At 39.0% G+C, this 25820-nt stretch overlaps 2 protein-coding genes across 2 annotated transcripts; one reads left to right on the plus strand and one right to left on the minus strand.

Annotated features, from left to right (window-relative positions):
- Positions 1-934: 934 nt before the first annotated feature.
- Positions 935-6977, minus strand: PLK2 (polo like kinase 2). The gene is made up of 14 exons (XM_007176089.3): positions 6563-6977; positions 5863-5970; positions 5606-5722; positions 5275-5404; positions 4958-5045; positions 4387-4482; positions 4079-4277; positions 3831-3978; positions 3375-3472; positions 2949-3078; positions 2476-2716; positions 2225-2354; positions 1855-1965; positions 935-1719 (listed from the first exon to the last, which is right to left on the minus strand). Exons 1-14 carry the CDS (start codon positions 6830-6832, stop codon positions 1528-1530), a joined length of 2058 nt encoding a protein of 685 aa, XP_007176151.1. The 5' UTR covers positions 6833-6977; the 3' UTR covers positions 935-1527.
- A 766-nt stretch (positions 6978-7743) lies between these two features.
- LOC103018468 (acireductone dioxygenase-like) lies at positions 7744-14371 on the plus strand. The gene is made up of 2 exons (XM_057540350.1): positions 7744-7846; positions 13752-14371. Exons 1-2 carry the CDS (start codon positions 7744-7746, stop codon positions 14318-14320), a joined length of 672 nt encoding a protein of 223 aa, XP_057396333.1. The 3' UTR covers positions 14321-14371.
- The last annotated feature ends 11449 nt before the right edge of the window (positions 14372-25820 follow it).

The following is a 25820-nucleotide window of genomic DNA, read 5'->3' on the forward strand; positions in this document are numbered from 1 at the left end:
AGGAACTGTGAAATATCCATAAACAGTTCTCCAGATTTGACTTTTATTAATAAAGCATATCAGGTGCAGTTTGTAGTAATTTTAGAAAACTGTAAAATTACAACCACCATCTCTACACTACTCTGTACAGGATCCTAGTGCAAACAGAGCCTAACACATGAGAGAGTGCTGCTTTTCGCAGGACAATCTTTTCCTTATAGTGGGATTACAATTGAACAAAAAAAGTATTTGCACTTTATACAGGTCACTGTAAGTTCAGAGTAACAGGGAGCAGCTTTGTACACCTGTCAAAGGAGAGATCCCACTGAAAGAGAAAACTGTCTCAGATTTACCTCTTGGATAATTTGATAGTTTAAAAGATGGGCTTAAAACCAAAGCTTGATACCCTTACCATTCCTCATCATCCATGCACCAGAAGGAAAGTGAATTATTTACAAAGTACTTCTCACTACTGGTGGCAATGGGAGTGTTTAGGTAGGTTTAAGCTGAGTTATACATTTAGGTGGTGCAAGTATTATAAAGTACAGAGTTCTGCCCACATTAAGATAAACTTCCGGTACCTATTGACACTTAATAACAGAGATCTGTTTACACAGGATTACTCTAGCTTTTAGCTCCAAGCTAAACGAGTTTTGGGGGAATACTCCAGAGAGAAATTGGTTTTGGATTCAGTAGGAGGCCTATATTCTGGTTGTGAAAAGAGTGGTATTTTTGTTATACTCTTCTCTTCTCAAGCTAGATCTACCAGAGAGCATATGACTTCACTTCAGGTATTAAAGACTGACTTCCCAGAAATTATTATTAGCGAAGTTAAAACTCTTAACTTTCTAGCCTGCTTCTACACTCAGTGTCCTGCCAAAGAGTGCCAAGAATCCATGATCGAAGAATGCTGTGATGCAGTGCTGGTACCATACCAAAGACAGGAGATCACTGCTTCTGCTTTTTCATACTCTTTATTGCCAACAGTCAGTTTAAAATGGTCAACATAAAAAAAAAACTGATAATAAATACTGCTCTTTGGGCTGTAATAAATAAAAAGTTTATTAACAAGGAATGCACTTTTCCAGCCACAAGTGTCTTCAAAAAAAAAAAAAAATTTATATATGGCCATAGTTCACAGTTAAGCAGCCAAAAGCTGCTCCAATTACAGCCTTTCAACAACATGGGAGCGTCCTCCCTTCTCCCTCCCCTTCAGGAAGTATATTCACAGTTCCAAGTCCTCTGTCTGAAGTGCTCTCCACAGAGAGAAGTTAAGTCAATGCACCTTTCTGCAAAATTGTCTGAGAAACCTTTTGAAACAGGTACGTCAAGGAAAACTGCATTCGGGTTCGCTCTCAGCTTGTCCAATGTCCAGAACTGTGTGCCTCGGCCTGGTCTGGTCCCACCAGGTCCAGCAGGCCACGGGGGAGTTGTTTTCGTACCACCACCTGTCCACCTTCTTCAACGTGCTGTAGATCATTCTACTGGCTTCCCTGTAGATCTCACAGTGGAAAAGAGGAGTCCCATAGGATCCATTCAAAAAGTCTCTTAGTTGCATCTCTGTAGGAGCATGTTCAGAGCATATTCCATTCGATTTTTTAATTCTAATGAACAGCCAGACATCAGCAGAGTTGTCAGTCTAAACGTGGTAGATATCCTGTCCTCATTGATGTAGGTGAGAAGGTATTCTTCATTTTGGCTACAGATGATTATTTTCGTATGATCGTGGTAGAAATTCACCTTTAAAAAGTAGACATAGATATTAGATCTCTCTAAGCATTCGAGATGTGAAGAGTTTTGTCAGTGATTAAATTGGCTAGGTAAAAAGCATTTTTTTCGGACCTAAACATGTGCTTTCCTCAAGGGTTCATTTACCTGAAAGGTGCCATCATTGAAGAGCATCATTAAGGCCTTATCAGATTTTAGCCACTGAAGGAGGTAGAGCCGAGGTCTTCGAACATCAGTAACACTAGGCAGATCTCCACCCTGGGAGAGATTGGGAGACTTAGTGCCTACAGAAACTTTGCAGTGTGTGCACTCAGTTCTTCTAAGCAAATGCCTGTCAAACTTAAGCAAGTGCCAGAATGGCCTGGAGATTCCTGGTCCCACCACCCAGAGATTCTGATGCAGTAGATTGAGGGTGGGACATGAGAGGCTGCATGCCTTAAAGCGTTGAGGCTACACAGATACTACTGCCCTGTGGACCGCACTGCAAACATCACTGCTTGAAAGCCACGGCACTTACGTCCATGAGGTTTTCCTCCATGTAATGAGAGAAGTATTTCAGCACCGTCACTTGACTAATGAATTGTTCAGGGGCATCTGTTGCTGGGAAAACAGAGCATTGGCCAAGCTCTGCATAATAGTGAACTGTCCTAAAGAACAGGAACAATACGGAGAAAAGAAGGAAAAACGGAAGCAGTTAGTCACTATTTTCAGATTTCCTTAGGGCAAAACTAAAGAACTGACAGGGCTTCTTTAACTGAACACGCTTACTTTTTATCTGGAAGCAGGCTCATGTGAGCACCGTTGTTGAAGAGGACGCCTACAGTGTGGTCTGAGAGCTGGTACCCAAAGCCATATTTATTAGAGTAGTCGACCCATTTGGTGACCCACTGAAAGGAAGTGCTCAGCTGCTCTTTGGGGATGCAGTCAGCTTCTGGCATGTTTTCTAGACATCCTCGAAGGACTCTTGCCACTGTGTCTGCGACACTTCCCATGGTACTGTCCTCGAGGCCTGAAAAGTCAGAGAAATTTAGAAAATAATTAACAACAAAACCTCAGGCCATGGTAGGTGCTAAGTCTCCCTTCACTAAATCTAAGGATGGAGGACTCAAAACTGTTCCAATCCTCTAATTTTGCTTCTTCTATGTTAAATCAGGCCAAAAACCAAACTGGCTTCAGTTACTTAGTATTGAGCACTGGCATTCAGAGCGTCATTATTTAAAATGCAATTGACAACAACTTACATTCACTGCTACTGCTGCAGCTGCCAAGAGTTCCTCTGACTATCATCCGAATAGCATCTCCAATCTGCTGCTTGTTTTCCACTGCGGGTGTTCCAGATCTGGCAACTGTAGTGGTAGGTGGCTGGAGTTCCTAGAAGAGAGAAGAGCCAGGCAATCGTCAAGCATTTAAAATTCATTTGGGGTTGAGAATTCTAGTTTAAGATGAGATTGTGGCAATTAGTAGGAAAGCTTAACAAAAAGCAATGGACACAAGCCAGGTAAAAGATATTTCGGTAACTCAATTGCATGCATTGTTAAACTAAGAGATAAAATCTTCCCTTTTAAAGGGTTGGAAAGAAAACTTGAAGTATGTGATCCAAGTGATAATTAACAAAGAATGGAAATTATATAAAGTGCTTATAACTATTTTACTCTTCTTTAGCATACCTCATCTGTCCTATGTTTGCTGGGTTGCTGAGTTATCGAAGTCTTTTTCAAATCATGCCTAAGCTTGTAAATTTCTTCATCTTCTTTAGCCACTTTGTCTGTAAATCAAGGAAAAGAATTATGAGCATTATTCTATCCAAACAAGGTAGAAACAGAGCTAGCCATATTTCCTCCTCTGGCATTAATAACCAACTTAAGAGCATCCAAGGCAAAATCATCAGCTTTTACTTTTATCTTTGCCATCAGCTGCAATTATGCAAGAAGCACACTTTAATGCATATGAAACAAAAAGCTATCAACCACAATTTGCAGTGTGGATTTATTATGCTACAAAAAGTCAAATAGTGTACAAACATACAGGCCAAATTGTGTTAATATAAAAGCCTCTTTTAACTAACTTATCAACTTTATATATAATATTGGACACAGAAGAACAAAAGAAGTCTTATAACTTACTATGTGTGTCAATATATCTTGCTTTGTCTTTTTTGCCACCAAAAAGAGCAGCAGCTGCTTTCTTAAAGAAATTCTTAGCTGGGCTTGACAAGTGGAAATCTGGAACTGTATGACAACAGCTAGAAGAGAGTCTGTCTGGAGTGAAGCCCTATGAAGTAAAAGACAAGATCTTCAGTAACCTGCTGGGAAATTAGGATCAAGAGCATGTAATAAAAAGACGCAAAAAAAAAAAAAAAAAATGCACCAACCTGCAAAAAAAAATCATGTCGAATGATGTCATCCAAACTGGGACGATCTTCTGGATTTTTGGACAACATGCTGGCTATTAAGTGCTTAGCAGGAGCCAGCAATGAAGAGGGCATTGTATACCTTGCTTCTCTTATGCACCTGTAAGTTTCTTTCAGGTTTGTAGTTTCAAATGGGGGTCTTCCTAGTAACATTGTATACCTGTATGCAAGGAAACACTTCTTTAGGAACGGTCAAAAAGCAACTCTTTTCGAGTGTTAAAAATCTACATCCAAATTTGCTTTTTGATTATTTTGGTGCATTTACTTACATTACACAGCCTAAGGCCCAAATGTCTGATTCACAGCCGTGTCCTTGTTTGTTGAGGACTTCAGGAGAAAGATAATTTGGGGTACCACATATCGTTCTAGGAAAACAAAATATGAAGATCTCATTAGGAACTATTCTACTGTTTAAACTTAGCTCTCTGGATAAAACCTTGAAAGCACTATGTTGAATTTCTATTTGGAAACATTTGACTTTTGATTTCTGGCATGTAAACAACTGACATTTGACCAAGTGACTTGGTAATTTTTTTTTAATGTGTGTACAATTTTTTTCAGCCACATGACAAAGTGTTTTAAGCCAACTGAGACCAGGTACAGCAGGACATAATTATATATTTCAGGCAAATGTAAGACAGATTTGTTTCATTATCAACTTATAGGCATGAGGTACTCTGCCTGGTCCATAGTGGCACTGGATAAGTGTTTCCTTCAATTAACACTGTAGCGGTTTGTAGATTTTAGTATCAACTGGCCTTTGAAACATTAACTGGAAAATAAAAAGGGCATATTTGATCTCCACAGAACCCTAGCAGGATGTATCCTTCTGACTCTTACCTCCTTCTGTGTTCCAAGGGTTCCAGCCTGGCTGCCAAACCAAAGTCCCCAACTTTTAGTTCCATGGCTTCATTAATAAAAAAGTTTCCTAGATGATTAAAAAAAAAAAGATCTGAATTCCCTTGAAAAGCTGTTCTAACCAAGTACACACACATCCACTCAAGAGGCAGGCAGCCAGTTGCTTAAAGTGAAAGCCATCATTCATAAGCAAGATAGCACTGGTTAGATCACAACTAAGAACATTAATATGTAAAAAAAGGGAGAGAAAGAGCACACCTCTCTGACACAAAAGTCAGCATTTGGAGTGAAAGGCTTACCTAGTTTGAGATCCCTGTGCAAGATTTCTTGCTCATGAAGGTACTTTAGTCCAGACACAATCTGCCTGAGGTAGTATCGGACTTCTGGCTCTGTCAACACCTTCCTTGCTTTCAAGATATGAGCCATGGACTGGGAAGAGGAGAAAGGAAAAAAGAGAATCTGTCAAACAAAGTTACCAAAATCAGTGGCTTCCTTGTGCAGGATGAGTGATGAAAGTTAATGCTGCAGTGTAATGATTACCTCCACAACAAAATTCCCAGATAAAGTGCAGTGTGAATGCCATGTCAGTTTGTGGGAAGTAAATGCATTCAAATAGGAGTGAACACTTACCCGTCTACTGCAATATTCCAAAAGAATGTAAATGTTTTCTTTGTCCTCAAAGTAGTGGTAAAACTGCACTACATGCTTGTGATGGAGAATTCTGTGAAGCTCTATTTCTTTGTCAATCTAAAAGAAAAAGCAAGATCAGTCTTATTAGCCTCCCTCACCTCTGAAAAGCCAGTCTTACACATGCAGAAGACATCTTCCTAACAGGGAAGGGCCATCTTGCACACAAAGAAAATACTTTACTCAACAGTCATACACACCTTTTCCCTTTGATGAGGTTTGGCTACTCTGCTGTGAGGAATAATTTTTGCAGCGTAGACTTTGTTGTTTGTCAAATCTGTCATCTCGTAACATTTTGCAAAGCCACCCTGAAAGGAAACAAAGCCGAGACGGAATTGAGTATGGCAGGGACATGGACGGCAGATTTTTTTTTTTTTAAGTAAGTAAATGAGAAAGAAAAGCAAAAATATGGGAGAGGAAGGGCGGACAGAGGGATGCGGTCTACTTTTTTAAAGCTCTTTCACGAAGGGAAAAGCATTCCTGAAAACAGTAAGTTAAAACTGTGACCCTTCTCCCTTTACAGAGAGGAGCTTTCCGGAGGAGGGGGCTTGGGGTTGGGGAGATGAGAAATAGGGTCTGAAAAGACTTGTCAAGAAAATCCTCTGGGGGGCAGCTCGAGAGCTAGGTCCGGTATAGAAAGCCCTCGCTTCTGGCCTCAAGATCAATGTCTTTGGGCGGCGGGACGCAGACTGAGCCGCGGCTAAGGATGTGAAGTCGATCCCGGCGCTGCCAGCGCACAAAAGCCAGAGGAGGGCAGGTGAGCAGCCCACGTCGCGCCGGGATCGGACTCCCGAGACGCCGAGAAGCGGTGGGCGCGGGGACTTGGCGGCCGGCCCGGCCCGGGAGATGCCCGGGCAGACCTCCCTCCCGCCTGGCAGCAGGGCGCCCGCCGCTCGTCACCTTTCCCAGCACTTTGCCTCGGCAGTAGCGCTTCCCCGTCGTGGGGTCGACGATAATCCTCGAGATCTCGGCCCCCGAGTGCGAGTGGTGGTGATGGTGGTGCGGGGCGGCCGGCTGCACCTGCACCTGGGGCTGCGGCGGCTGCGGCTCCTCGGGGGGCGGCTGCGGCCGCTTCTTCTTCGACTCCCCGCCGCAAGCCTTGCCCAGCGCCTGCTCGCACATCTTGGTGCCGGCGGCCGGCTGGTAGGTGATAGTCCGCAAGAGCTCCATGGTCCCCTCGCCGCCCTGCACTGCCCGCTGCCACCTCCGAAGCACGGACACGCGACCAAGCCGGCCTCTACCCTTGAGCCCCCGCCACAGCCGCCGACCTCCCACGCCCGACGCCTTCGTTCACTTGTGCGAGTGCAAACGCCCGGAGAAGTCTTATATATGGGCGGAGAAGGGGGCGGAGAATCGAAACGGGATGAGACGTCACGGGCGACGCCCCGCCCACCGGCCTCCAGAGCGTTCGGGACCGAGCGGGAGGCTGCGATGGGCCGCTGGCTTCCAGCTTGCGAGCCGCGTGCCGGCCGCGGGGAGCGCTCACCCCGACGGGGAGGCGGACACAGGCGTCCGTCCGTTCCCGTGACCGCCATCCCATTCTTAGAATGTTCCGAGCTTCTGGGTTTGAAGTAGAAACCCGAGGGCCGACGCCTGGCTCCGCCCCCACCCGCCCCGCGGCCGGCGGTGCAGTGATCAGAGCCCCGCCGGGTGCTGCGGTCCTCGCAGGTTCCCGCCCCTGCACAGCCCTTCCTCACCGCCCTACAACCTGACGCCTCCGGTGTCAAGGTGTGGGTGTGGCCGGAGCCACTGCACAGGCACGTGAGGCTTCCCGGTGGCCACCTGGAGACCTTCTGGGCTGCCGCCGCCCCTGCAGTTTTACCCCGTTAGCTCCTGCCTAGAGGGGCCCTGCGGGGAGGCCGTGCCCCTGAAAGACAAGGGTCCGCGGAACAGGGTGTTCCGAGCTCCCCGCCGCTTCTGAATGAAGCGGACTTCGGCTGGGGCCGGCCGGCTGACCATGGCCAAGTCCCACTTAGGCCCGTGTGGCCTCTGCCCATCACCTTAGAGCAAGCCTTTGTCGGAGGTCAGGCCCTTAACCTTGGAGAGGGAGGCCAGCGCCTTGGAAAGGCTTCGCGTTCAGGATGTCCGAAGACTGGGAGCAAAGACGCCATCTCGTGGAATGTTCCAGAAGCGCAGTTAGTCCGAGTGGGCAGCGGTTAATGACTATGTGGGCTTTCTTTGACAGTGAGTGGTTTAAAAGTGCACCTGGTGCTAACTCTGGTTTTACAATCGAAATCATCTATCACTTCTTATTCCGAAGGGGTTATGCGGAATGCGTCGTTTAAATGGCTCATTAAGCCACGTGGCTGCTCTGGTGCTGGGAGAGTCAATCCTAGGCCTTCCAAGTGGAGGGGATTGGTAGCATGAGGGAGGAGCATAGCCAAGTGAGCTAAAACATGGCTTAGTTTCCTATTTCCAGATTTTACGATTCAGACTTGCTAACCTGGGACCACCATTGTTTCTTGTTCTAATGACAGTAGTGCATTTATGTGCAGGGTACCGTGCTTAGTATTTTGAAAACCCTTATTTAATTCTACATCCATTCTAAGTAGGAAATATTGTTATTCCCATTTTACAGATGAGGAATCTGGGGTTTAACGAATTTAAGTGAACTATTCTCTATATATATATTTAGAAGAACATCCAAGTTATGTTAATTAACAATAGACAGATTTTTAAATCCAAGTTAAGATGTGTTAAACAGTTTTTGGATACTAATTTCCAGTGCTGTATAGAATACCAGATTAATAACCCCCCTGGAAGGTACCTAGAAAAGGGTTGGCTCCAGTCCAGATACCATCAGGGTATGCATGGTATCAGTTAATTAAATGTGCACGGTTTCGAAGATTCTGTCTCAAGTATTTCCCACATAATGTAGAAAGGAGTTTCATTGGCATTACAGAGTAGAAAGGGAAAGTCTTCTGTGACTCTTCCTTTTTGATTCTGTAAGCAGTTCAGGGCAAGCCAAGGCATGTTTCTCATAAAGTGAAAGTAGAATTTACCCCATGAGTATCAGGGCTGGAATAAGGGGCGGGCCTGGTGGTGGATATGAAGAATTACGCAATCCTCCTCTTTAAAGGTAAACCTAGGGGTGACCTTTGCTCCCCAGATTTATGCAAACTTACTTACTAGCCTGTAGTAGGCTTGCTGGTTTAGAAAATACTACCTAAATTTCCAGAGCTAATTTTATACCTTGTCTTTATTTTCTCGGTTGATAATGAACTTTTTAATCTATATCTGTTTATGACTTTCTATGATAAAAGGACTACGAAGAATAGTCATGATATTTTTCATTATTATTTCCATTCTTTGATTATCATATACTATAGTATATCTCGTTACCAAATGTACTTAAGCATTTGATGGACTGTGGAACATGCCATGTGAAATTCAGGTCTATCCTCCAAAACATTTGAGCATTTAATAAAATATTAACATATATATGTGTTATGGGGCCTTCTGTCCAACTATGAAAATCTGATTTTTCGGTTTGTGGTGCCATCATGTGGACAGAACTAAAATTGTTGTTAGTAGAACAAAAAAGAAAATAAACGTACTTTCCAATAGAGATAAATCTTTAATTACAAAATATTTCTCTGTAGTTCTGTCGATTTAATGTCATTACAAGTGGAATCCCCATATGACTTTTAGTGAAACTTGACAAGCTGATTGCAGACTTTGAAAGTGTAAGTGATCAAAAATAGCAAACTAACTTAAAGAAGAATTAGAAGGGGGAAGGTCTTTCTTTACCAGTTATCACAACTTATAATTAAGCTAGAGCAATTAAGAAAATTTGGTCCTCTCACAGGGATAGACGGACCAATGGAATAAAGAGCCTAGAAATAGATCCACTTATATATGGAACTTTGGTATATGGCAGAGGAAACATGATGGATCATTGAGGAAAGGAAACTATTCAGTAAATGGAAGTAGAAAATTGATTTTTCCGTATTTAAAAAAAAAAAATGAAATCCGTATCTTACACTGTATTAGTTTTCTAGGGCTACCCTAACAGAATACCACAGACTGGGTGGCTTCAACAACAGAAATTTACTTTCTCACAGTTCTGGAGGCTGCAAGTCCAGGATCAAGGTATGGACAGGCTTGGTTCCTCCTGAGGCCTCTCTGTTTGACTTGCAGATTGCTGCCTTCTCATCGTGTCCTCACGTGATCATTCCTCTGTGAGAAAGCACCCCTGGTGTCCCCTTGTATGTCCAAACTTCCTGTTATAAGGACAGCAGTTAGATTGGATTAGGGCCCACCCAAATGACCTCATTTAACCTTAATCGCCTCTTTAAGGCCCTATCTCTAAATACAGTCATATTCTGAGGTACTGGGGACTAGAGTTTCGTTATGAATTTTGAAGGGAAACAATTTTTAGCCCATAACACACACCATGTACAAAAAAATCTACTTCAGATGGAGTAAGGACTTAAAGAGTAAGAACAAAACAAAACATCAGTAGGAAATCTAAGTAACCAACTTTCAGAGCATAGGGTAGGGAAAGATTTTTGTTATTGAGATCTAGTTGACGTATAATACTGCATTAGTTTTAGGTGTACAGCATATGATTTGATATATGTATGTGTATATATATGTGTGTGTGTGTGTGTGTATATATATATATAGTGAAATGGCTAATACAGTTTACATCACCACATACAGTTACAATATATTTTCCTTGTGTGATAATAAATTTTAAGATCTACTCTCTCAACAACATTCAAATATACAATACAGTATCATTAGCTAGAGTCACCATGCTTTACATTACATCCCAGGGACTTAATTATCTTATAATAGGAAGCCTGTACCTTTTGACCCCCTTTACCCATTTTGCCTACCTTCCCTGACTTCTATTAACCACGGATCTATCTGTTCTCTGTATCTATGAGTTCAATTTTTTTTAGATTTCACATAAAAATGAGAATATACATTGTCTTTCTCTCTTATTTCACTTAACATAAATACCTCAGGGTCCATCCATGTTATTGCAAATGGCAGGACTTCCTTCTGTTTTATGACTAAATCATATTCCATTATGTGTGTGTGTGTATCAGATGTTTTTTTTATCCATTCATCTGTTGATGGACACTTTGTTTCCATACCTTGGCTGTCATTAACAATGCTGCAGTGAACATGGGAATAGCGATATCTCTTCAAGATTATGATTTCCTTTCCTTTGATTATATACCCAGAAGTGGGATTGCTGGATCATATGGTAATTCTATTTTTAATTTTTTGTGGAATCTCCATTCTGTTTTCCATAGTGGTTGCACTAATTTATATTCCCACCAACAGTGCATAAGGGTTCTCTTTTCTCCACATCCTCACCAACACTTGTTATTTCTTGTCTCTTTAATAATAGCCATTCTAAAGAGGTGTGAGATCATATCTCATTGTAGTTTGGATTTGCCTTTCCTTGATGATTACTGATGTTGAGCATCTTTTCATTTACCTGTTGGCCAGTTGTATGTCTTCTTTGGAAAATATTCAAGTGTTCTGCCCATTTTTTTTTTTTTTTTATTGAAGCATAGTTGATTTACAATGTTGTGTTAGTTTCTGGTGTACAGCAAAGTGATTCAGTTATATATATACATATATATAATATATTCTTTTTCATATTATTTTCCATTATGGTTTATTAGAGGATATTGAATATATATAATTCCCTTTGCTATATGGTGGAACCTTGTTGTTTACCTATTTTATATGTCAATAGTAGTTTGTATCTGCTAATCCCAAACTCGTAATTTATTCCTCCCCCCCTTTCCCCTTTGGTAACCATAAATTTGTTTCCTATGTCTGTGAGTGTGTTTCTGTTTTGTACATAAGTTCATTTGCATCATATTTTAGATTCCACATATAAGTGATGTCATATGATATTTGTCTTTGTCTGACTTACTTCACTTAGTATGAAAATCTCTAGGTCCATCTATGTTACTGCAAATGGCATTATTTCATTCTTTTTTATGGCTGAGTAGGATTCCATCGTATATACATACCACATCTTCTTTATCCATCATCTGTTGATGGACATTTTGGTTGCTTCCATGTCTTGGCTATTGTAAATAGTGCCGCTGTGAACACTGGGGTGCATGTATCTTTTCAAATTAGAGTTTTCTCTGGATATATGCCCGGGAATGGGATTGCTGGATCATATGTCTTCTACCCATTTTTAATTGGATTGCTTATCTCTTTACAATTGAGTTGTATGAGTTATTTATTTATTTTGCATATTAACCCCTTATTAGATATATGATTTGAAAACATTTTCTGTCATTATATAGGTTGCCTTTTCATTTTGTTGATGATTTCCTTTGTTGTGCAGAAGCTTTCTTTGTTTGATGTAGTTCCACTTGTTTATTTTTGCTTTTATTCCCTTTAATTTTGTTGTCAAATCCAAAATATCATAGCCAAGACTAATGTCAAGGAGCTTATCCCCATGTTTTCTTCTGGGAGTTTTATGGTTTCAGATCTTTAATCTATTTTGTATTGATTTTTGTGTATGGCATAAAGATAATGGTCCAGTTTCATTCTTTTGCATGCGGCTGTCCAGTTTTCCCAGCACCATTTATTGAAGAGACTATCCTTTATATATGTCCAAAACTATATTATGGGGAAAGGATAGCCTGTTCAATAAAGGCAAAGATTTTCAACATGCAAAATCCATTAACTGTATAACAAGAGATTGATAAATTTGGCTAAATTAAAATTAAGAAATTTGATTCATCAAAAGACACCTTAAAGTTGGGGAATCCCCTGGCAGTCCGGTGGTTAGGGCTCCACACTTCCTCTGCAGGGGCACAGGTTCAATCCCCGGTGGGGGAACTAAGATCCCCCATTACGTGCGGTGCAGCCAAAAAAAAAAGAGACTTTAAAGTAAAAAGGCTATAATTTGGTAGAGAGATTTGCATGCATATAACTAACAAAGAAATATATAGGGCTCCTACATATATATTGGTAAGAAAAATGACCCAACATAAAAATAAGTAAAAGATATAAACAAGCATTTCATAGAAAAGGAACTACTTATAGCCAATAAATGAGTTTCTCACAGTTATTAATAATTAGGGAAATATATATCAAGACCAGTTAAACTCATTCAATAAGTAAAAGTTAGGAAGCCTAAACACATCAAGTGTTGGAAAAGAGGTCAACAATTTGCGTGTACAGTTTTGCTAAGAGAGTGAATTGGTCATTCTTACATCCTACAACGCAGCAGGAGAAATCCTTGCACATATGTACCAGGAGACATATACAAGTATAGTCATGGCAGTACTTCTAGTAATTGCAAAAAAAAAAAAAGAAAAAGAAAAACCACACAAACCAAATGCCCATAAGATAGGAGAATGGATAAATATACAGTGGTACATACACATAATGGGATATTATGTGAAAATCAATGAATTACACATTTCCATATCAGTATGAATAAATCTTAATGTTTGGTTTTTAAAAGGGCAAGTTAAAGATTACTCTTTTTATAAAATTCAAGAGCTAAATCTACATATTTTGTTTATACATATATATGTATTGATTTAAAATTCTATTTTTAAAAATGTGGAACTGTTAAACAGAACATTTAGAGCAATGATTACCTTGTATGAGGCAAGGGATGTAAGAGAGGGAAAGAACATGCAGGTCCATATAAGTTATTGCCCATGATCGGTTTTTGGATTGGATTATGGGAAAACTCAAACAAGACGTGTATACCTGGGGAGACCAATGATAACTATGTCATGAGCCAAGGAATATGGTTAGTCCAATTATGAGTACCCTAAATCCAGGTTAAAAAAAAAAAACATACTTCTAACCAGCATGACGTGAGGGAACTGAAACAATGGGAAGAACGTTTCGATATATGTATGTATTGCCAGGAGGCTACAGGGGCTAGGCTGGCCATGGTACGTCTCCACTGAAATATCCTGAGCATCTAAGGATGGTGAAAAGAGACCAAACCTCGTTTTATATTTGTCACAATATATCTAATTGATTGGCTATTTAAATTTAAGGTCTAACTCTTTGAAAAGCAACTTAATGAATATAAAAGAAAAGGTTAATTTTAAGATTTAAATTTAAATATTAGGCGTGGCGGCCCGTGCAGGTCCGGAGTCAGGCAGCCGTGCCCCCGGCCCAGCCGTGGTGCAGTCCTGGTACATGGACGAGTCCGCCGGTGACCCGCGGCAGCCCCACCACGCAGAGCCCGCGCGCCCGGTCCTCCTGGAGCAGCTGCACTGGCTCGGTGTCCTTTACTGGACGCTGGATGCTGACAAAGATGAGAATGATCCAGAATTAGAAAAGATCCGAAAAGAGAGAAACTACTCCTGGATGGACGTAATAACCATATGCAAAGACAAACTACCAAATTATGAAGAAAAGATGAAGATGTTTTACGAGGAGCATTTATACTTGGATGACGAGATTCGGTACATCCTGGACGGCAGTGGGTACTTCGACGTGAGGGATAAAGAGGACAGGTGGATCCGGGTCTTCATGGAGAAAGGAGACATGATCACTCTCCCCACCAGGATATACCACCGCTTCACGCTGGATGAGAAGAACTACGTGAAGGCCATGCAGCTGCTTGTGGGAGACCCAGCGTGGACGGCGTACAGCTGCCCGGCTGCCCACTTCGAGGCCCGTGGGCAGTATTGAGTTTCTGGCACAGATGGCCTAGCGGTGCCCTGGGGCCTCGCGTACCCGAAGGTCCGGGACATGGTAGCAGCAGAAAATCTGTCCTATTCTCCTTGCTTTTGTGTTGTAGACTTGAGGCTAGGTGAGCTTTCCTCTGCAAGATTGTTTGATCAGAATACATTTTAATGGAAGTAGCTATAGAACCGGTTGGTGCATGGAAGCACCTGTGGAAATCTGGGCAAATCCATTCATTTTCTCTAATTCAGGACCAGTGGTCAGTGGCCCTGTATCAGCTCGTGCCTTCTGCTGTGACCAAGTGAGTTTCAACTCCCCAAACGCAGCCACTTAGCTGCCCCATCTGGACCTGATTCTTGGACGTTAAGCAGGTACCAAGCGAGGCCATGCCTGCCTTGTGTGGAGGAGTGACAGTGGATGACAGGACTGGGCAGAGAGAAGAAGCTTTTCTCCCAGAACATGGGGGGAAGCTGGGTGGGGGGTGCCGTGGGGGATGAGCTGGTGAGTTACGGGGGCCCTCACTTGATTATGCCACTTTCTTGTTCAAAATAAAGTAGCTGCCTTAACGTTTAAAAATAAATAAATAAATAAATAAATATTAAATATGTTAAATACCTTTTATGTTATTTCATTTTGACCTACTGGCATTTTGTAAGTGAATAAAACTCTGTGGTAAATCCTGCCAGTAATCTTTGATGAAGGTTTATATTATACATTTATCAAAATAGTTGACCAAACTTTTATTCATTCATCTGTCTCTCTACCTGTCTGCCTACCTAGCTACCCATCCACCTGTTTCCTGGACATGATAATAACAGTGAGAGCAACTCCCCTTTCCCTTCATTCACTGTTGCACAGACTGAAACTACTAATTTATTGCAATGGACATAGATCTCCCTCTACTGGTACAAAATGATAATGCCAATCAATGCTATAAAGTTTTTAAGGTTGTTTAAAATGCAGCTATTCCTTTAAGTCATACCCACCATTCCATTGCCTTGTGTAGCATCAGCATAAAAAGTAATCTCACTTTTGAATCTATCATAAAGGGTACACTTCTTTTCTAAAGTCAAATTATCTAAATTTTTATAAATAAAAACAAATTATTAAGTGAATATAACACAAACAAAAACAAGGTAAAGGTGTTTTAGCTTTTCCTCATTCTTGGAAGTAAAAACCTTTTGTCTCATTGACATCTTAAACAAAAATTAGTTTTTCAATTTTATTTTATTTACTTTTTATACAACAGGTTCTTATTAGTTATCCATTTTATACCTATTAGTGTATACATGTCAATCCCAATCCCCCAATTCATCCCACCACCACCCTGGCCCTGGCCACTTTCCCCACTTGGTGTCCATACATTTGTTCTCTACATCTATGTCTCTATTTCTGCCCTGCAAACCCATTCATCTGTACCATTTTTCTAGGTTCCACATATATGCGTTAATATACGATATTTGTTTTACTCTTTCTAACTTACTTCACTCTGTATGACAGTCTCTAGATCCATCCACGTCTCTACAAATAACTCAATTTTGTTTCTTTTTATGGCTGAGTAATATTCCATTGTATATATGTGCCACATCTTTTTTATCCATTCATCTGTCGATGGACACTTAGGTTGCTTCCATGTCCTGGCTATTGTAAATAGAGCTGCAGTGAACATTGGGGTGCATGTGTCTTTTTGAATTATGGTTTTCTCTGGGTATATGCCCAGTAGTGGGATTGCTGGGTCATATGGTAATTCTATTTTTAGTTCTTTAAGGAACCTCCATACTGTTCTCCATAGTGGCTGTATTAACTTATATTCCCACCAACAGTGCAAGAGGGTTCCCTTTTCTCAACACCCTCTCCAGCATTTGTTGTTTGTAGATTTTCTGGTGATGCCCATTCTAACTGGTGTGAGGTAATACCTCATTGTAGTTTTGATTTGCATTTCTCTAATAATTAGTGATGTTGAGCAGCTTTTCATGTGCTTCTTGACCATCTGTATGTCTTCTTTGGAGAAATGTCTATTTGAGTCTTCTGCCCATTTTTGGATTGGGTTGTTTTTTTAATAGTGAGCTGCATGAGCTGATTATATATTTTGGAGATTAATCCTTTCTCCATTGATTCATTTGCAAATAGTTTCTCCTATCCTGAGGGTTGTCTTTTCGTCTTGTTTGTAGTTTCCTTTGCTTTGCAAAAGCTTTTGAGTTTCATTAGGTCCCTGTTGTTTATTTTTGTTTTTATTTCCATTACTCTAGGAGGTGGATCAAAAAAAATCTTGCTGTGATTTATGTCAAAGAATGTTCTTCCTATGTTTTCCTCTAAGAGTTTTAGAGTGTCGACTCTTACATTTAGGTATCTAATCCATTTTGAGTTTATTTTTGTGTGTGGTGTTAGGGAGTGTTCTAATTTCAGTCTTTTACATGTAGCTGTCCAGTTTTCCCAGCACCACTTATTGAAGAGGCTGTCTTTTCTCCATTGTATATCCTTGCCTCCTTTGTCATAGATTAGTTGACTATAGGTGCGTGGGTTTATCTCTGGGCTTTCTATCCTGTTCCATTGATCTATATTACTGTTTTTGTGCCAGTACCATACAGTCTTTTTTTTTTTTTGGCTGTGTTGGGTCTTCGTTTCTGTGTGAGGGCTTTTCTCTAGTTGCGGCAAGCTGGGGCCAGTCTTCATCACGGTGCGCGGGCCTTTCACTGTTGTGGCCTCCCTAGTTGCGGAGCACAGGCTCCAGACACGCAGGCTCAATAGTTGTGGCTAACGGGCCTAGTTGCTCTGTGGCATGTGGGATCTTCCCGTACCAGGGCTCGAACCCGTGTCCCCTGCATTGGCAGGCAGATTCTCAACGACTGTACCACCAGGGAAGCCTCATACTGTCTTGATTACTGTAGCTTTGTAGTATAGTCGGAAGTCCAGGAGCCCGATTCCTCCAGCTCCGTTTTTTTTCCTCAAGACTACTTTGGCTATTTGGGGTCCTTTGTGTCTCCATACAAATTTTAAGATTTTTTGTTCTAGTTCCGTAAAAAATGCCATTGATAATTTGATACGGATTGCATTGAATCTGTAGATTGCTTTGGGTAGTATAGTCATTTTCACAGTATTGATTCTTCCAATCCAAGAACATGGTATATCTCTCCATCTGTTTGCATCATCTTTCATTTCTTTCATCACTGTCTTATAGTTTTCTCCATACAGGTCTTTTGTCTCCCTAGGCAGGTTTATTCCTAGGTATTTTATTCTTTTTGTTGCAATGGTAAATGGGAGTGTTTCCTTAATTTCTCTTTCAGATTTTTCATCATTAATGTATAGGAATGCAAGAGATTTCTGTGCATTAATTTTGTATCCTGCAACTTTACCAAATTCATTGATTAGCTCTAGTAGTTTTCTGGTGGCATCTTTAGGATTCTCTATGTGTAGTATCATGTCGTCTGCAAACAGTGACAGTTTTACTTCTTCTTTTCCGATTTGTATTCCTTTTATTTCTTTTTCTTCTCTGATTGCCATGGCTAGGACTTCCAAAACTATGTTGAATAATAGTGGTGAGAGTGGGCAACCTTGTCTTGTTCCTGGTTTTAGAGGAAATGCTTTCAGTTTTTCACCATTGAGAAAGATGTTTGCTGTGGGTCTGTCATACATGGCCTTTATTATGTTGAGGTAGGTTCCCTCTATGCCCACTTTCTGGAGAGTTTTTATCATAAATGGGTGTTGAATTTTGTCAAAAGCTTTTTCTGCATCTATTGAGATGATCATATGTTTTTTTCTTCTTTAATTTGTTAATATGGTATATCACATTGATTGATTTGCGTATATTGAAGAATCCTTGCATCCCTGTGATAAATTCCACTTGATCATGGTGTATGATCCTTTTAACGTGCTGTTGGATTCTGTTTGCTAGTATTTTGTTGACGATTTTTGCATCTATATTCATCAGCGATATAGGTCTGTAATTTTCTTTTTTTGTAGTATCTTTGTCTGGTTTTGGTATCAGGGTGATGGTGGCCTCAGAGAATGAGTTTGGGAGTGTTTCTTCCTCTGTAATTTTTTGGAAAAGTATGAGAAGGATGGGTGTTAGCTCTTCTCTGAATGTTTGATAAAATTCACCTGTGAAGCCATCTCATCCTGGACTTTTGTTTGTTGAAAGATTTTTATTCACAGTTTCAATTTCATTACTTGTGATTGGTCTGTTCATATTTTCTGTTTCTTCCTGGTTCATTCTTGGAAGGTTATACCTTTCTAAGAATTTGTCCATTTCTTCCAGGTTGTCTGTTTTATTGGCATAGAGTTGCTTGTAGTAGTCTCTTAGGATGCTTTGTATTTCTGCGGTGTCTGTTGTAACTTGTCCTTTTTCATTTCTAATTTTATTGATTTGAGTCCTCTCCCTCTTTTTCTTGATGAGTCTGGCTAATGGTTTATCAATTTTGTTTATCTTCTCAAAGAACCAGCTTTTAGTTTTATTGATCTTTGCTATTGTTTTCTTTGTTTCTATTTCATTTATTTTTGCTCTGATCTTTATGATTTCTTTCCTTCTGCTAACTTTGGGTTTTGTTTGTTCTTCTTTCTCTAGTTCCTTTAGGTGTAAATTTAGTTTGTTTATTTGAGATTTTTCTTGTTTCTTGATGTAGGCTTGTGTTGCTAAAGACTTCCCTCTTAGAACTGCTTTTGCTGCATCCCATAGGTTTTGGATCATCGTGTTTTCATTTTAATTTGTCTCTAGGTATTTTTTGATTTCTTCTTTGATTTGTTCAGTGATCTCTTGGTTATTTAGTAACGTATTGTTTAGCCTCCATGTGTTTGTGTTTTTTACATTTTTTCCCCTATAATTGATTTCTAATCTCATAGCGTTGTGGTCAGAAAAGATGCTTGATATGATTTCAATTTTCTTAAATTTACTGAGACTTGATATGTGACCCAAGATGTGATCTATCCTGGAGAATGTTCTGTGTGCAGTTGAGAAGAAAGTGTAATCTGCTGTTTTTGGATGGAATGTCCTATAAATATCAATTAAACCTATCTGGTCTATTGTGTCATTTAAAGCTTGTGCTTCTTTATTAATTTTCTGCTCGGATGTCTGTCCATTGGTGTAAGTGAGGTGTTAAAGTCCCCCACTATTATTGTGTTACTGTTGATTTCCCCTTTTATAGCTGTTAGCAGTTGCCTTATGTATTGAGGTGCTTCTATGTTGGGTGCATATATATTTATAATTGTTATATCTTATTCTTGGATTGATCCCTTGATCATTATATAGTGTCCTTCCTTGTCTCTTGTAACATTCTTTATTTTAAAGTCTATTTTATCTGATATGAGTATTGCTACTCCAGCTTTCTTTTGATTTCCATTTGCATGGAATATCTTTTTCCATTCCCTCACTTTCAGTCTGTCTATGTCCCAGGTCTGAAGTGGGTCTCTTGTAGGCAACATATATATGGGTCTTGTTTTTGTATCCATTCAGCAAGCCTGTGTCTTTTGGTTGAAGCATTTAATCCATTTACATTTAAAGTAATCACTGATATATATGTTCCTATTACCATTTTCTTAATTGTTATATGTTTGTTTTTGTAGGTCCTTTTCTTCTCTTGTGTTTCCCACTTAGAGAAGTTCCTTTAGCATTTGTTGAAGAGCTGGTTTGGTGGTGCTGAATTCTCTTAGCTTTTGCTTGTCTCTAAAGCTTTTGATTTCTCCTTCGAATATTGTCGGATAGAGTAATCTTGGTTGTAGGTTCTTCCCTTTCATCACTTTAAATATATCATGCCACTCCCTTCTGGCTTGTAGAGTTTCTGCTGAGAAATCAGCTGTTAACCTTATGGGAGTTCCCTTGTATGTTATTTGTCATTTTTCCCTTGTTGCTTTCAATAATTTTTCTTTGTCTTTAATTTTTGTCAAATTGATTACTGTGCGTCTAAGCATGTTTCTCCTTGGGTTTATCCTGCTTGGGACTCTCTGCGCTTCCTGGACTTGCATGGCTATTTCCTTTCTCATGTTTTGAAGAACACCTTTCTATGTGAATCCTTGCAGGTTGCTTATCCTCTACACCTGTACTTCTGAGTTTTTTGTTCATTTAAGACCTTTCCTTTTTTTTTTTCTTCTAGCTTTACTGAGATATAATTGACATACAGCACTGTGTAAGTTAATGTGTACAGCATAGTGATTTGACTTACATATATCATGAAATGATTATTGCAGTAAGTTTAGTGAGCATTCATCATCTCATACAGATACAAAATTAAAGAAATAGAAAAAAAAGTTTTCCTTGTGGTAAGAACTCAGGATTTATTCTTGTTAAAACTTTCATATATAACATATAGCAGTGGTACATTACATCCCTAGTACTTTTTATGTTATAACTGGAAGTTTGTACCTTTTGATTGCCTTAGTCCAATTCCCCTTCCCCTCACCCCCTACCTCTGGTAACCATACATCTGATCACTTTTTCTGTGAGTTTTTTGTTTATTTTTGAAGTATAATTAACCTTCAACACTATGTTAATTCCTGTTATACAACACATTGATTCTGTTTCCATATGTTTCAAAATGATCACCACGATAAGTCTATAGTCACAGTCTTTCATCATACAAAGTTACTACATAGTTATTGGTTATATTCCTCACCCTGTACATTTCATACCTGTGATTCATTTACTTTGCAACTGAAAAGTTTGTACCTCTTAATCTCCCTTACCTATTTCTTTCCTCTGTTGCCCCCCCAAACTCTCCCCACCCCTGGGTCTGGCAACCATGTGTTTGTTCTGTGTATCTATAACTCTGTTTCTGTTTGGTTATATTTGTTCATTTGTTTTGTTTTTTTAGATTCACATATAAGTGAAAGCATACAGTATTTGTCTTTCTCTGTCTCACTTATTTCACTTAGCATAATACCCTCTACATCCATCAATGTTGTCACAAATGGCAAGATTTCATTCCTTTTTATGTCTGAGTAATACTCCATGTGTATATTTATACCACATTTTCTTTATCCATTCATCCATTGATGGGCACTTAGGTTGCTTCTGTATCTTGGCTATGATATGGAATAATAATGCTGCAATGACATAGGGATGCATGTATCTTTTGTATTTAGTGTTTTTGGTTTTGTGTTTTTTGTGGTTTTTTTGGATAAATACCCAGGAGTGGAATTGCTGGATCATATGGTTGTTCTATTTTTAGATTTTTGAGAAACCGCCATACTGTTTTCCATAGTGGTGGTGCCAATTTACATTCCCAACAGTGCATGAAAGTCCCCCTTCCTCCACATCCTTTTCAACACTTGTTACTTGTTGTCTTTTTGATAATGGCCATTCTGACAAATATGAGGTGATATCTCCTTGTGATATGCATTTCCCCAATGATTAGTAATGTTGAGCATCTTTTCATGTGCCTGTTAGCCATCTGTATATCTTCTTTGGAAAAATATCTATTCAGATCCTCTGCCCATTTTTTCAATTGGGTTTTTTTTTTAAATGTTGAGCTGTATGAGTTATTTGTATATTTTGGATATTAACCCCTTATCAGATATATCATTTGCATATATTTTCTCCCATTCAGTAGGTGGCATTTTCATTTTATTGATAGTTTCCTTTGCTTTACAAAAACTTTTTAGTTTGATGCAGTCTGATTTGTTTATTTTTGCTTTTGTTTCCCTTGCCTGGGGAGCATGGCCAAAAAAAGAAAAAAAAGTTACAAGGACCAATGTCAAAGAACATACTGCTTATGTTTTCTTCTAAAAGTTTAATGGTTTCAGGACCTACATTTAAGTCTTTAATCCATTTTGAATTTATTTTTGTATATGGTGTAAGAGTGGTCCAGTTTCATTCTTTTGCATGTAGCTGTCCAGCTTTCTCAACACCATTTATGGAAGAGGCTGTCTTTTCCCTGCTGTACATTCTTCCCTCCTTTGTCATAGATTAATTGCACACGTACATGTGGGTTCAGTTATGGGCTCTGCATTCTGTTCCATTTATCTATGAGCATTTTTTTGTGCCAGTACCATACTGTTTTGATGACTTTAGCTTTGTAGTGTAGTTTGAAGTCAGGAGGCATAATACCTCCAGCTTTGTTCTTCTTTCTCAAAATTGTTTTGGCTATTTGGGTCTTTTGTTTCCATACAGATTTTAGAATTATTTATTTTAGTTCTGTGAAAAATGCCATTGATATTTTGATAAGGATAACATCGAATCTGTAGATTGCCTTGGGTAGTATGGCCATTTTAACAATATTAATTGTTCCAGTTCATGAACACATTGTATCTTTCCATCTGTTTCTGTCATCTTCAGTGTTTTGTAATGTTGTGAGTACAGGTCTTTTATCTTCTTAGTTTGATTTTTTCCCTAGGTATTTTATAATTTTTGATGTGATTGTAAATGGTATTGTTTTCTTAATTTATCTTTCTGATAGTACATTGTTAGTGTATAGAAATGCCACATGCTTATATTTATTAATTTTGTATCCTGCAACTTTACCAAATTCAATGATGAGTTCTAGTAGCTTTTTGGTGGTGTCTTTAGGATTTTCTATGCATAATATCACATCATCTGTAGTGATCTGTCAATGGACAGATCGTCCACGCAGAAAATCAATGGCAAATGACACACTAGGTCGAATGGACTTAATAGATATATGTAGAACATTTCATCCAAAAGCAGCAGAATACACATTTTTTTCAAGTACATATGGAACATTCTCCAGGATAGGTCACATGCTAGGCCACAAAACAAGCCTCAGTAAATTTAAGAAAATTGAAATAACACCTAACATCTTTTCTGACCACAATGCTATGAGGCTAGAAATGAACTACAAGAAGAAAACTGCAAAAAAACACAACTATGTAGAGTCTAAACAATGTACTGCTAAACAACCAATGGATCATGAAGAAATCAAATAAGAAAAAAAAAAAAAAACCTGGAGAAAAGTGAAAGCAAAAGCACAGTGATCCAAAATCTATGGGACACAGCAAAAGCAGTTCTAAGAGGGAAGTTTATAATGATACAGTCCTACCTCAGGAAACAAGGCAAATCTCAAATACATTAACTTTACACCTGAAGAAATTAGAAAAAGAAGAATAAATAAAACCCAAGATAGTAAAAGGAAAAAATCATAAATATCAGAGCAAAAATAAATGAAATAGAGACCAAAAAAAAAAAAAAATAGAAAAGATCAATGAAACTAAGAGATGGTTCTTTGAAAAGATAAACAAAATTGATAAATCTTTAGCCAGACTAAAGAGGAAAAAAGAGAGAGGGCCCAAATCAATAAAATCAGAAATGAAAAAGGAGAAGTTACAACTAACACCACAGAAATACAAAGGATCATAAGAGATTACTATGAACAATTATATGCCAATAAAAAGCAAAACATAGAAGAAATGGACAAATTCCTAGAAATGTACAGTCTCCTAAGACTAAACCAGGAAGAAGTAGATAATATGAACAGACCAATTATCAGTCATGCAATTGAATCTGTAATTAAAAAACAAAAAAACTCCCAACAAACAAAAGTCCAGGAACAGATGGCGTCACAGGTGAATTCTACCAAACATTTAGAGAAGAGTTAACACCTACCCTTCTGAAACTATTTCAAAAAATTGCAGAGGAAGGAACACTTGCAAATTCATTCTGTGAGGCCACCATCACCCTGGTACCAAAACCAGACACAGATATCACAGAAAAGGAAAAATACAGGCCAGTATCACTGATGAACATTGACACAGAAATCCTCAACAAAATCTTAGTAAACTGAATTCAACAATTATGTTAAAAGGATCATACACCATGATCAAGTGGGATTTATCCCAGGGATGCAAGGATGGTTCAGCATCTGCAAATCAATAAACGTGGTACATCATATTAAAAAACTGAAGAATAAAATTTATATGTCATCCAAATAGATGCAGAAAAAGCTTTTGACAAATTTTAACATCTATTTATGATAAAAACTCTTAACAAAGTGGGTATAAAGGGAACCTACCTCAACATAATGAAGGCCATATATGACAAGCCAATATGTAAAATCATACTCAGCAGAGAAAAGCTGAGAACATTTCCTCTAAGATCAGGAACAAAACAAGGATGCCCACTCTCTCCACTTTATTCTACGTAGTATTGGAAATGCTAGCCATGGCAATCAAATAAGAAAAAGAAGTAAAAGTAACCCAAATTGGAAAGAAAGAAGTAACACTGGCACTGTTCACAGATGACATGATACTATACATAGAAAATCCCTAAAGATGCCACCAAAAACTACTAGAGCTTATCAGTGAATTTGGTGAAGTTGCAGGACACAAAATTAATATGAAGACCACTTCAAATGTCTGCTTGAAAAATAATAATGGAGAAATTTTTTCCTTATATTGTACAATCCATTTGAATCTAGACTCCTTCAGAGTGTTCATCACAAACTTCACAATGAAATCCCTTTCAACTGGAATTTTATGCATGGATCAACATCAACCTACATCCCCTTAAACATAATTTCTTGAAAGTAAAGAACCTTCTTTGGTCATTCTATTTTAATACTGACATTTTATGATATCACATTTTATTACTTTTAAGACTATTTGATAAAACCAGTCACTTTTGTGCATTAACCTTGAAAAATTATTTTGTTGGGAAATCTATGGGTAATGCAAGTGGGAAATCAAAAACCAGGGGAAAAAAATCTGGCTAGATTTAGTTTTAGTTTCCCATCAAAACCTTCCATACAACACAAAGGCACATGTGAAGATTACTTAGAGCTATTCCAAAATAGTGCTCTTAATGTAGAAGAAAGAGTTAAAGTTATTAAACTTATAAATGTTTATAAACTTATAAACTTATTAAACTTATAATTTATCAAACTCAGGCTTGATAAACAAAGCGTATTTAACACACAATGACAAAGTACACTCCATCTCTTTCAATGGATGGGTGTTAACTAGTTCCACCCCAGTGATTACCCACTTTGGTTGCTGTTGTAGCCCAGGGACTTCCCCCAGGAGGAGTTCCAGTGTCATCAGGAAGGAAGGCACACATATATAGATGTGAAGCTGTCCTTTGTTTCAAATATCCTTTCCTCAGTGCTTTTTTATCCCTCTCAATAAAGTCTTTTCCACAGGAGGCAGGAAGAGTTACAACTCAAGTTTGTTAAAATGCTTCAGACACAAACCACTCTGGAACAACCAATTAGCATGGGTCACACCTTGTGCTTGCCTTGTCCACCTGAGGCTGACCTTATATTATTCTTCTTCCTCCTTGGAACTGAGCTGTTTTCATTAACTGAAGATCTGTTTAAGAAATATTTATACTCCACTTATTAACTATGACACCTCTGGCAAGTTATTTTGAGTCTTTCCCCATCTCGAAACTGGAGATAACATTACCTGCCAAATAGGATTATTGTGAGAATTAAATGAAATATTCCATATAAAATGCTTTTGAAGGTGCTTGGAATATATCATGTTCAATAAATATTAACCATGAGGAATTTCCTATAGCAATGACTCTAGCAATTTAGCACTTTTCCTTTGTAATGCGGGAAACCAT

The sequence above is a fragment of the Balaenoptera acutorostrata genome, chromosome 2, assembly GCF_949987535.1.
Source record: "Balaenoptera acutorostrata chromosome 2, mBalAcu1.1, whole genome shotgun sequence".
In the NCBI taxonomy this organism is placed as follows: Eukaryota; Metazoa; Chordata; class Mammalia; order Artiodactyla; family Balaenopteridae; genus Balaenoptera; species Balaenoptera acutorostrata.